The 13,286-nt window shown below is 45.1% G+C and overlaps 1 protein-coding gene across 1 annotated transcript in view; it reads left to right on the top strand.

Moving 5' to 3' along the window:
- Nucleotides 1-8,004: 8,004 nt before the first annotated feature.
- MGAT4B (alpha-1,3-mannosyl-glycoprotein 4-beta-N-acetylglucosaminyltransferase B) overlaps nucleotides 8,005-13,286 on the top strand; it is a 77,509-nt gene continuing 72,227 nt past the window's right edge. Inside the window, exon 1 of the mRNA XM_081851437.1 lies at nucleotides 8,005-8,239. Within this exon, the coding sequence (XP_081707563.1) occupies nucleotides 8,143-8,239 (97 nt within the window). The 5' untranslated portion in view covers nucleotides 8,005-8,142. The remainder of the gene's footprint in view (nucleotides 8,240-13,286) is intronic.

Genomic DNA, 13,286 nt, shown 5'->3' with positions numbered 1-13,286 from the left:
ACCACTGAGCCTAGGACTTGCAGATCAGAAGGTTGGCGGTTCGAATCCCCACGACGGGGTGAGCTCCCGTTGCTTGGTCCCTGCTCCTTCAGTTCGAAAGCACATCAAAGTCCAAGTAGATAAATAGGTACCACTCCGACAGGAAGGAAAATGGCGTTTCCGTGCGTTGCTCTGGTTCCCCAGAAGCAGCTTAGTCATGCTGGCCACATGACCCAGAAGCTGTCTGTGGACAAACGCTGGCTCCCTAGGCCAATAAAAGCGAGATGAGTGCCGCAACCCCAGAGTCGGTCACGACTGGACCGAATGGTCAGGGGTCCCTTTACCTTTACCTAATTAAGATTATTTCTGTTTTGTTTCCAGCCCCGTAGCAAGTAGTTATTTACACTGGATTTGCCCCTTTCCACTTCTGAGAGGTGCTGCACAATGGTTCAAGAAATATATTTTTTTTAATTATGTAGTTAGTGACAGTGGAACAGGAAATACAGTCACAAATTCTTGATCAATATTCAAGGCTAGCTGCCCTAGTGGTTCCATCAGGACAAAACATGGAAGCAGGACCTGGATACCACATGCACACATGAACACATGCACGCACACGCATGCACACACACAGAGCGAGAATGAACAGGAAGTCCTCCAAACACAGCAAGGCTAGTTTACCATATTTTGAAGCAAGTGAAGTGATGCACATTGTCATCTAAAGAAGAGCACCCTGGTAAGACAATTAAATCCAGAGTCTTAAACTACCCAACAGTACCACTAAGCAATTCCGCAGCTGGTATTAGGAAAAGACAGGGCCAAAGTAAGCATCAGGCATAGATATTTGCATTGAGGTCAGGGTGCTGGGGAAGATAGAGATTAACCCTTTCCTTCCAGACAGCTTTCCTGATTAAAATCACCCCACCTCCCAGAAGCTGTAGTTTCCCCCTGTAGGCTGAAACATGAAAGGTTTGTGTTACCTGAAGGCTGCAAATTTATACACATAGTACTAGGATTAAGCCCGTTTAAAATCAGTGGTATTTTATTTCTGAGTAAACATACTTGGATCCAAGCTGATTGTTGGGTCCCTTTGGAGCAATTGCTGCCTCTGAGACTGAGTGCAGGCTCCAATTAGAATTCCAGTGTTTGCTGCAGAACACTGAGCACCTAGCAAGTGCCTGCCGTGCTTCACTGACAAATTAAGCAGCAGTGCCATTCTACTCCCCTCCCTTCCTATCAAACAATTATTTTTGTTTGTTCGTAAGCATGTTTCCTTGAAATATTTTGTCACTCTTTGTGCTGTAAACCGCGTTTGTGGTTACACAAAGCCTTTGCCAGCAACAGCCTGTTCTGTTGTGCACCACTGCAGTTTATTTCCAATTTGATGCCAGGAGCAATGAACTATTAAGAGGGTTAGAGAAAGCCCTAAGAAATGTGCTCTGGGTGATAAGGGTGATGTATTGTATTCACAGAAGGAGTGATGAATTGTGCAATGGCACAGCCTGCGCTCCTGTGCGCAGGGCTTAGTTCTGAGTAACAGAGAACACAACAGAGGCAGCAAAACTGAAAGGCGGCACTCATACTTCACAGCCGAGAGAAGCATAATACCCCATTGCTTGTGTGTGTGTATACTTTGGAGGGTATGGTTCAGCGCTAGAATTACATACAGGTCTTAATCACTTTAGAAGGTTTGGAGTAGGGGTCTCCAATGTGGCGTTTATGACCACACATGTAGTAGTAGTAATTGTTGTTAGTGGTGGTGTTGTTGTTTGTACCCTATCTGATGCGGGTGGCATTGTGGGTTAAACCACAGATCCTAGGGCTTGCCGATCAGAAGGTTGGCGGTTCGAATCCCCACGACGGGGTGAGCTCCCGTTGCTTGGTCCCTGCTCCTGCCAACCTAGCGTTCAAAAGCACATCAAAGTGCAAGTATATAAATAGGTACTGCTCCGGTGGGAAGGTAAACAGCATTTCCGTGTGCTGCTCTGGTTTGCCAGAAGCAACTTAGTCATGCTGGCCACATGATGCGGAAGCTGTACGCCGGCTCCCTTGGCCAGTAAAGTGAGATGAGCACCACAACCCCAGAGTCGTCCATGACTGGACCTAATGGTCAGGGGCCCCTTTACCTTTACCTTACCTATCTGACTGGGTTGCCTCAACCACTCTGGGTAGCTTCCTGCTTATAAAAAATAATAATAAAACATTAAAAACTTTCGTATACAGGGCTGCCTTCAAATGTCTTCTAAAGGTTATATAGCTATTTGTCTCCTTGACATATGATGGAAGGGTGTTCCACAGGTGGGCGCCACTACCGATAAGACTCTCTGCCTACCCTCTCCCTGCAACTTCACTTCTTGCAGTGGGGGAACCGCCAGAAGGCCCTTGGAGCTATATCTCAAGTATCCAGGCTGAATGATGGGGGTGGAGACGCTCCTTCCACTTTCCTCCATCCCTGCTACAGCAGCAAGTCTGGTTTGGCCTCATAGCAGACAGACCAGCCCCCTGTCTCTTTTCATGATGTGGAGTCGGAGATATTACTACTATTCCTCTGCTGCAGAGATGGGGAACCTCTGACTCTCTAGCTGGTGTTAAGATTACAACTCCCATCATCCCTGACCATTTGTCATAGACTAAAAGGATCATAGAGCTGTAGAGCTGGAAGGGACTTGAAGGGTTGTCTTATCCAACTCCCTGCAGTGCAAGAATTGTAACTAAAGGATCTGAAATATACTCAGAGTCGCAAAGTGATTTCATGCTCTTTATTCAGCTCATAGTGGTGAGGAGGAATGAATGAATGTCCCCTCAAAGTATCTGCTTTATATACATTATTTACACAATGGGCTGCACATGATTGGCTAATTCCAGGATTCTACTGTAGGCCAATCAGGTTGTGGATTCACTTCTATCTGGAGCATGATTGGGTGGTTCCTGCTAACCAATCATACTGCTGCATTGTTCTAGGACCAATCAGACTGCTGCATTCTGAATCCTATTGTTCTAGGACCAATCAGACTGCTGCCTTTTGGAGCCTATTGTTCTAGGACCAATCAGACTGCTGCAGTTTGGATCCTATTCAACTCAGTACATAACAGGATCCTTGACAGATGACTATCCAACCTCCAATGAAGGGGAGTCCACCACCTTCCATGGTAGTCCATTCCACTAGTGGTAAGCGCTGATGGGAGTTGGAGTCCAGCGATGTCTGGAGGATCCCCAATCCCTGTTCTCTTTATTAGTGCTTGGTGGAATAAATGTTTGAGAGGTTAGGACAGACTGGATAAACCCAAGGACATATGCGGTCTCAATCTCTCCTTTGCAAAATTCGCAGTAAGAACAGCAGGTGGTGCTGCTGGCTTAGCTGGAGTTCGCATATGATAGGCGTGAGTATTTTCTCTTGTATTCTGCGCCCACAGAGTACAAACAAGAAAGGACAGAGAGGAGCCCTTCCTAGCTTCTTTTAGTTTTGCATCATCACAAAGCCTGGGTTTTTCTGACTAGCTTCTAGCATTTGTATCCGCCTGAAGCCTATAAAAAGATACAGTTATCTTCTGCCACTGTAACGATATATCTTGCTAGGAATGCTGTGTTTCAGTGTTTTCTTAGCTTTGCTATTAAATGTCCTCCTTGGGGATACTTGAGCAATTTGTAGGGAAAACTCATCATAGTTTGCAATAGCCTCCCTTTGCTCAAAAAGTTCTACAGGCATCTCTGTGTCCCCTCCCCACAATAGACTGTATTGGGAGGGTTGCACTGGCTGTGTGGCAGCTGTTCACTGCCTCTTCCAGTTGGGATATTTAAGACTAGGGATTGCTGCAATGATTGACTGACAGCTGTAGGAGTAGATAGAGAGGAACAGTTGGAAGAGAGACATGGAGGGATTAAGGCTAGTTCGTATGCTACTGCAGTTGAGGGGGGCATATGTGTGTCTGGGGCAATTAATCCTAGCTGGAGCTTGTAATAAATATCTGTGTTTGGGTACTGTTGGGACTACTAGAGAGTTGGGATCATGTGCATACTTGTGTGGGTTTGTGAATAAGCATTAGAATTTTTGCACAGTGGTGCAGTCTGAAACCAGCTATAGCCAGTGCTGAACTATAAAAGGAGAAAAATCAGTTTTCAACCTTGCTTGCATACTGATTCAACCTTGAGTGTATGCTGGCACACAGCATGTTCTAGTGCTGATCCTTTAGTTTAAGACTCTTGACAGAAAAGGGATTCCCCCCCCCCCCAACACCTTGCCATACTCTCAGAAAACTTCACTGCAAATGTTTCAGGTTTTAGAACTAGACTGAGATTATGCCTATCTTTGGCACCATGTGTTTTATCCACACTTTATTTTTCACTCTTGATATATATGTGCTACTGCTGTGTGGTGCTGCCTGCAATCATCCAAAGCCCATTTATATTCTGGGCTCTCCTGGTCTACCTGGTCTACCACTACCATAACACTGGCCACATTAGGGGGTTATTTCTAATTGTCTTTTCCTTTGCAAAACATCATTTTAAAAAATCAGCACATGACATGTATGACCCTGTGTACAAGCAAATGTGTGCAGCTTTATGACCTCTCAAACTCCTCTAATTATCCAGATAGCTGTGCGAGGGTAGGAAAGAGGATAGATGGAGAGTATGCCTCTGAGTGTGGACCTCTCTCTGCCCCACTAAGCCCTGTTACCTCTTCAGCTTCCAACACTTCCTCCCAGTCTTCTCCCTCTGACCACTCATCATCGTCCCACCACCAGTCTCTTGGCTCTGAGCCTTCCTCTCTTGTGGGTTCCCCAGCTGGTTACTCCCACCATTCCTCTGCATCCAACCAATCCATGACATCACTCATAAACCCAACCCATCCTTAAAATTGATTTACTCTCTGCAAGACACAAATGCATAGTCTTTGCACTTGCTTCAAGATTCAGGTTTCTTTCGCTTTTAAAATAAAAATGAAAACCACACACAATGTTTTTATTCAAATAGATCAGATACAGAATAAAATCGAAAGGCATCAGAATAAAAATAAGTGAAACACAATTAAGAACTGTGCCCATCAAATCTCATATAAGGAAAGGTAGATGTGCAAGACAGTTATTTTTTGCTTCAGTGGTTTCTATAAATGTATTTGTGATTGAAGTTGAAGTTGAAGAAAAGAGTATTATGCAAGACGAACACCTACACAAATCCATCCTTTCTGGTATTGGCAGTGTTTGTTTCAATCCATAGCAAAGGTTTGCAAAACTATTGTTTTGGCTTCCTCCCTTGTAAGCATGCAAAGGATTGCAGCCTTGGTTACATGTAATGCACACAGTGCTCAGTTACAAATGAGTAAAGGCTGGCTGACAATTGCCCAATTGCGCAATCAAATCCCCAAATGGTAGTGACAATGGTGCATGATATTATCTGTAACTAATTGGCTAGTAGTGTCTGTTACAGAAAGTTATTTTCAGTTTATTAGTTCCATTCCTTCTTGCGCACTCTGTCTTCTTTCTAAAGTCCTGTTTATCTTTTGTTTGTTTATTATGCCATTTATATTCCACCTTTCCTCCAAGGAGTTTCACACGGTGTACATGGTCCTATCATTTTATCCTCACAAGAAGCCTATGAGAGTCAGGCTGAGACAGTGACTGGCTCAAGGTCACCTAGTGGGGAGATTAACCTTTCTCTCAAAGGTCCTAGTCTGACACTAACCACTCACTATTCCACACTGGCTCTATTGTCTTCTTTTTCTTCCACTCTTCAGCTTCCCCCTTCTCCAGCTGCCACCAACTAACAGCGCCATAGCTGCAGGAAGGCTAGCAGTGGGTTTTTTTTTGCCCTGGGTGAAACCTCCAGAGGGGTTCCATTGAAGCTCCCAGCCTGTGTGTGTGTCAAATTGGGTCTTTGACCCATGTGAAATAAAGCCTACCTCCCTTACATTTTCTCAGCATCCTGTATTCTTCTTTTTACTGGCTCCATATTTCATAATAAGCACACAGGAGTAGGCATTGCATGTAGAATGCTCCATAACCTCAAGACGTAGTCCGAAGGTTTAATGCAGTTTCTTGAGATAGAAGGCAATTCCAAATGACACTTCGATTCCCCTATACTCCTCCTCCTCCTCCTCCTCGTATGCCATTGATGTTTAGAAGTACTGTATGTGGTTTCATGCATTTCCTTACACACTTTCTGTGTTGGGAGATACTGTAGGGAAACCTATGTCTTCCTCTTGAGTCCTGTAAAGCCGTTTAGTATTTTAGAATGGAATTAAGACTTTCTCTCACAGTGTCCCTTTGGAGTCAAGAGGGACAGAATGCATGCATTAGGGTAGTTCACACATATATGCACCCTTGTACTGCAGTCATATACATATCCACTCAACTGAGGCTTGCAGCCTTAATGTTTGCCTCATTTGTCAGGCTGGGCCATGGGCAGTGGTTTTTGAGGTGAGTCAGAAGCTGTGGGACAATGCCAGTAGAAAGGACCGACAGAGGAAGTCAGGACTGAAAGACAAACTAGGAGCAAGCCATGAATCAGGAATGAGGGACAAGATAGGAATCAGAACCAAACAATCAACGAACACACCAGAATTCACCACAAAGAGTTTGTTGCACAGGAACAGGAAACCCTCACATAGACCTTCCTATCCATGAGGGTCCAGTGGCAGACCTGGGATGCCAAGATGCTCAATCAGATGCTGCCATATGGGTGCTCCCTGCTGAAGCTCCCAGCAGCTTCTGACACTCATCACTTGATTACTCAATGCTGCATGACTCAAGCTAAATATGAGAACTGCCTCTGCTGAAGAGTATTGAGCTTTAGGCTGTATCAGTAATTAAACAATGAACTGTATGTGTGAATTCAGCCTCATAGAGCCAGCTCACGTGTTCTGCAGGGAGCCATCAAATGACCAGACAAATGTTACTGAAGGATATGCATCTACAGCCATAACTTTGGAGAGACTCCCCACTGTGTGTGATATGAAAGTCCATAGTCGGTTCAAAGATTATGGTCCCTGCAGTGATGCTCCCATGTGGTAGCTAACATTTGTAAATAATTCACTACAAGGCTGGTGCTGTCATGTGGAGCATCTCTATGCCAGTGCCAACAACCTCCACATAAATATATATTGGGCAGGCTAAGGAAAAGAAGCAGAAGAATTGAACCTGTCTTCAGTCTTCCTTGGAACTGAACCCACTAATGAGCTTGAATGACAAATGCCTCCTCTTTATTTTCGGTGAATCATGGTTGCAGAAAAAGACTACTTGGTGGACCATTTACTGAGCACCCATTCACACATGGATCTGCATTTGATGACTAGAAACTTAATGGTTGCACTGGCTCCTCTTTAAAAAAAAAAAAAGTATTCTGAGAGGATGGGAAAGCAGTGGTGTTGAACCTGTGATTACAAAGCGTCATAAAATGCACCTGTGAACCCGACTGTGCCTGTAATGGTGGACTGAGTTTGCTGCAGGTTTCTCCATCGTGTTCGAGGACCGTGTAACTGGTGTCACTAGGCTTTCCGGAGGTAGGACAAGGTTTCCTCCTCTCCAATATAAGGCAGTCCCCTCTCCTTTCGACTGGGGTGGGGTCTTGCCCACTAACCCAACTATAAGCTGGAACACGAGGGCGTGGGAGCGTGTCCTGCTCTACAGGTCGCCCTACAGTCCAGCGGCTTTCGGCAGCCGCTCTTCCTCACACCCTCGTCGACCCCGGTTTTCTACACGCGCCTGCCTGCACGTGTCTGTCGCTAGGCACCCCCTTGCCCGCTTGCGGGCTGCTGCTGCCGGCGGCGCCCAGGCGCGCGCGCGCGCACGGCTCCTTTAACACGGTGCTGCCATCATCTCCGCCCCTTCTCTTCCCTCGGCGGCACGGCAGCCCCCCTCTCTCCTCCAGGCCCGGGGAAAGGCAAACGGCGGCGAGAGCAGCCCCTGCTGCCTGCTGGAGCCGGCGGCCCGGTGGGGCGCGGCCAGTGCATGAGGGCAGCGGGCGGAGGCGCCGAAGAAGGAGGAGGAGGGGAAGGAGGAGGCGGGGGCGGCGAGTCCCGCCCGCCCGCCCGCCCGGGCACTGGCAGCCCCTGCCGCCGCCGCCGCCGCCGCCGCCTCTCCTTGCCGGGCCCGGGAGGCTGAGGCCGCCGCGTAGCGCCCGGGACATGCGGCCTCTCCAGCCGCAGCCATCGCCGAGGAGACGGGGGACATGAGGCTCCGCAATGGCACCTTCCTCACGCTGCTGCTCGGCTGCCTCTGCGCGCTCTTCTCGCTCTCCTGGTACGGGGCCTTCGGCGGGCACAAAGGTAAGGACGGGACTCGCTCGGAGCCGGGCGGGGAGGGAGCGAGGGAGGGTTCCCGCCTTACGCACTGCGCCTGGCCCGGGAGGAGAGGGGAGAGGGAGCCCCCACCCCAGGCAGCACCCGAGGGGGAGAGGCAGCATCTCCCCCCGCCCCAGGGGACCCCAAAAGGCCGCCGCCGCCACCTGCTGAGAAGGTCCCCTCTTCGGGCTGGATGAGGCCAGGAGACCCTGACATGCAACTTAAATGTTTTTCTGGGTGCCTCTCGCAACTGAACCGCATTTCGAGTTTTGTTGGGGTTGGAGAGGCGAGGCGTCCCCCGAAAACCACCCCTTCCTCCCAGATTCCTTGACACCTAGCACTGCCTCCTCTTCAGGTCTTTCCTACATCCCAGATTGCTGTCTGGTCATTTGTTTTTTCCTCAATTCCTCTTTTCCTGCTTCTGACGCAAAAAAGCCCCCTTTCTCTGAGAAAGTGGTGTTTAAGGATTCCCACCTACCCACCACCATTTTTCTCTGTGCCCTCACAGAGAGTGTGACAAAATCTGTTCTGTGGTTGCCTCCTTGGAACAGGTAGTCTCTCACCCTAGCTCCCTTTGTTTTTTTACCCTTGTATTGTTTAGGCTGCTCTTTGATAGAACATCTAAGACTCCCACCATTGCCTATTTACACAGGATGTTTTTATGTGTGCAGGTTTTTAACTCTGGGCTGTAGCCAAAGTGGCCAGGCAGGGCATGCAACCCTTGTGTTCAAAATGGCCCTGAACTTTATACTGCTCAAATTGAACTGAAGGCGAGGAAATTGAGTTCTCCAGTCTTGACCTGTGTTCTTGAAGACTTTTTGTGTGATATCTGTAAGCTTGCCTGTTGAGGGAAGGCGAGTGGGTTAGCTTGAAGGGCAGCCAAGCAGTTATCAAATAAAGCAGTTTGTTCTTATGCCGCTAGTTTTCTTTCCTTTTTTTTACACATTTAGTGCCTCTTTGCATCCCTCTCTCCACATCCTGCATTTTAGCTGAATATTAAGCATTTCCCCCATATCTTCCTCTGTTGGTGTTTTAAATAAAATAAATACAGTTGTAATCATGAACCTCCCTAAAAGCAATTTACCTCTTATGACCTGCAAGCTGTACGCCGGCTCCCTCGGCCACTAAAATGAGATGAGCGCCACAACCCCAGAGTCGGTCATGACTGGACCTAATGGTCAGGGTTCCCTTTACCTTTACCTTTATGTTTTGGTAAAGTGATGGCTATGGCACATTAAGGCATGTAAGTAGGAAGAGATACCACATTTGATGCAGGTAGAGCAAGAGACCATGTTGGAGGCATGTTATTAGGTCTTCGAGAACTGCTTCACATGCTGCTTTTTAAGACTTGTAGCTTCATGTTGGAAAGAACACAATAATGTGTTGAATGGTGGCTCTAGTGTTGTTTTGTATCACTCTAAAATGCATATGCTGGAAAGGTGATAGACTATCTGGCAGCTAACTTCATAATGTGGGAGGATGAAAAATATTTGCATCACCACTCACTTGTTTACTTTTCTTGAGGCCACTTCATACATTACTTTTTCATAAACAGAAATTGTATCTCTGTATTGGAAAAGATATTTTCTATATTAAGAAAAAGTGTTTTGTAAAATATGAAGGACAGTGGCTGGCCAGTCAGTTATACCCCTGTAAAGGAATTTAATTGGTCACAGTTAATGTATTGCAAATAAAAGTCTTCCCCTATAATCTCAGTGGAACAATCTAACACTTGCTCCTTATGCACAATAGGAACAAAATCTATCTTGGAAATGTTGTGCATTGTTGGGGCAAGATGTGAATAAATATAATAAAGCTTATACTTGTCCCTCCCAAACCTTCTTTCTGGGCACTTTGATGTATGTATGGTATGTATGGTAGTGGCAGTGTTAAGGATGACTTGCATGGATAATTACATGAAGAACTTGGAATTTATACCTACGATTCTTATCAAGGAATTTATACCTACGATTCTTATCAAGGACTATTGCTGGGGTCCTTGATAACAGGGAGTTAAGAATCGCAACAGTGAACAAAAATAATAAAGGTAGTGCTAGCAATTTTTGTTCTGGGGTAGTAAAAATGGACTTTATGTTGATGTCTGAGATGTGACCATTTCAGGCACAGTTCATTCTGGCACATCTTCTCATGTTCTTTTCTGTTTCACTTTATGACCTTATATTACACCACATCTGGCAGTAGTGGTTATTGCCAGTGTAACAGCATTAAGAATCGGGGTTGCTATACTGTTGTAAACCCAGTCCCAATCCTCATCAGAGTTGCAGTGCCACAGTTCTGCAATATTACAGTTGCACAACAATCCTTGTCCTCAGTTTTATGCAACACATTGCTGGCACAGTAGTTCAGACGAGTAGACACTTGACTGCTGAGATGTAAGTTTAATGACTGAGGAGCATCAGTTGTCTGTCAAGATGAAAGTTTAGTTATTGAGTTATACCTGCATCCTGATCCCATTATTAACTACTTATGCTATTGGAATAACAGAACAACATGTTTAAAGAGGTCTGTTCCGAAAGGAGCTTTGGATTTTAGGATTGGGCTATAGCATTATCAGATACCTTACTTTTGTTTTTGTAGAAATATTTAGTTATCTACTTGTCAAAACGCCTAAGGAATATTCTATTTATGGTCACAAGTATCCCCTTTCTTCTAGTGATCACACAGTTATAATTTTGCAACTTGTCTTGTCTTATTTTCTTCACCACAGAAAACTATTTAAGTGTAGCATAAATCAAATCAACTTTCCTATCAAGTTACAGAGGGAATATCATGCTGGTTGTGCAGTTCACTCCCTTGGTCTTGTTACCACCGCCACCCACAAGCTAATATATACACCTAGCTCCCATCAGTTATGCTGGAAGAGCAGCAAAACCTTGTCAATGGTTGTAGGACAAGTTTGCATTGTGAAAGCAATAATTTCTAAAGTAGGCTCTCTCAAGACTAGTACATTTTTATCTATTTGAGAAAAATTGAGAGAGTTTTGTCTTCTTCCTTCATCTAATAATTGTTATGATGGTACAGAATATTAACAGAGAGGTAAAAAAAAAAAAAAAAGCCCCTGAAATTAATACATGCATGGAATGCATAAACCAGTGTCAAACAAAGAGGGCCATGATACATTAAAAGGGGGGGGGCACCTCATGAAAAAGAGAGGATTACCATTGGATCTCTTTACTTGTCAATAACTCACAGCTACAGTCCTGAAGTAGTTTTGGTCGTAAAGAATCCATTGTATATATGGATTGATCAGTGCTTGGAACAGAAAGGTTTTCCTTTAGATGCTGCTTAACTGAATAAGAGGCAACTGTTGCCTCTGTCTAGTAAACTTAGTGCTGTTTTGTTTTTTACTGTAGGTAGACCACTGGTCCATTTAGCTCAAGAGTTGTCCACATTGATTGGCAGTGGCTCTCCAGGGTTTAAGGCAGGGAACATTGACAGCCCTATCTGGACATGCCTGGAATTGAACCTGGAACCTTCGGCGTGCAAGGCAAAAGCTCTTCCACTGAGCTATAGCCCTTCCCTAGTTGTGTGGAATGTGTTTTGTAGAGCTCTGCCAAACCTCACCATCTTCAATCATCTTACCTGGACACAGGGTTTCTTTCTCTTTGCCACTTTACCCAGCTGTTTATACAACTTCTATTAGCTGGTTTCTCAGCTCTTCATCTCTCAGTAAGCTGAGTGCCCAAAGTATTTTGTTTTCATGAATTGTTCATAATATGGTTAACATCATCATCATCATCATTATCATCATCATCATCATCATCATCATCATCATCATCATACTGGCCTACTGAGGATTAGATTTGGCTATCATATTGCACCTTACATCTTATAACAGCATAAGAGGATCAGTTCCCATCACATCACTCATGTTTTCCTTTTTAATAGAATGAAGCATAACTAGGAAGAGGAACATATGTGTTTAAAAGTGGATCTAGATGTGCAGAGGATACAGTAGTGCAGTTAGGTAATTTTAGATTATGTTCTTATGGGGACTGTTTTGATATTAATGGGTGCTTCTACTCATTCTGCCGAAGAGTGCTGTGGAATTTTGCCCCAGGGCCTGCCTAATGGCATCACTGGTGGTGGTATATGCTTAACATTTTAACCTGGTGAAACTTGTTGCTCCTCTTCTTAACCAGGGTGATTGATGTACACAGCAGAGTACAAGTGCCAGTAAAATACTATGTTATTCCCTTTCTGCATTGATCACATTTGCACTGGGAATACATGTAAGGAAAGGGCATCTGCAAAATCGTTGCCAACAATAATGGGAGCCGCTGATTACGAGGCAGAGCGAATCCATCATGCAGTCGACATCATGTTATCTTTGTGACAGGGGTAGACTGGAAAAGGTGAGGGAAGGACACTGTGCATAATGATTTTCTATAGCTTTGCCTCCTTTGTGGAGTACTCTGTTTTCAGAATGCCCCAAAACAAAAGGTGCATACTGTTAATGGACAGTTACAGGCATGGGCTGTTAGTGCTGCTTTGAGGGTAAATGATGGGGGCAGCTTTGCTAAGCCTGGCCTCTGTCAAACTGCACTTGAAAGCAACCGCTTAAAGGAATAGCCATTCATGGCTCTTGGTGTTAGTCTGGCAAAGCTAATGGATATTGTGCGTTGCACACTGCTTAGCCTCTTTATTAACTTAGTGTCTCTACTTTTGCTGCTAGTTTCTGCACTTTAAAAGTCATTAGGGCCACATCATCCATCTGTCTCAAGGCTACTTTACTTCCCCTTACCCATTTAAACAATGCGTCTTTGTTACTGCTGTATAATGGGTTTTGGCTTTGTGATGCTTCTGTTACTTGCTTCCTTTGCATTACTCATCAGCTAAAAGGTTCTTTCAGCTGTGGTTTAAATCTCATTAAAACTATTTCCCTACAGAGCCTCAGTTAAAGAGATTTGGGGACTGATATCAGTGAAGAAATTCTTTATGGCAGCTATTGCTATTTGGATCTTTTTCTTGAAAATATTACATATGATCTGTTTTGGCACTCAGCTCTTTT

Source organism: Podarcis erhardii, assembly GCF_964252035.2.
Source record: "Podarcis erhardii genome assembly, chromosome: 2".
Classification (NCBI taxonomy): domain Eukaryota; kingdom Metazoa; phylum Chordata; class Lepidosauria; order Squamata; family Lacertidae; genus Podarcis; species Podarcis erhardii.
This window is presented reverse-complemented; position numbering and strand designations above follow the sequence as displayed.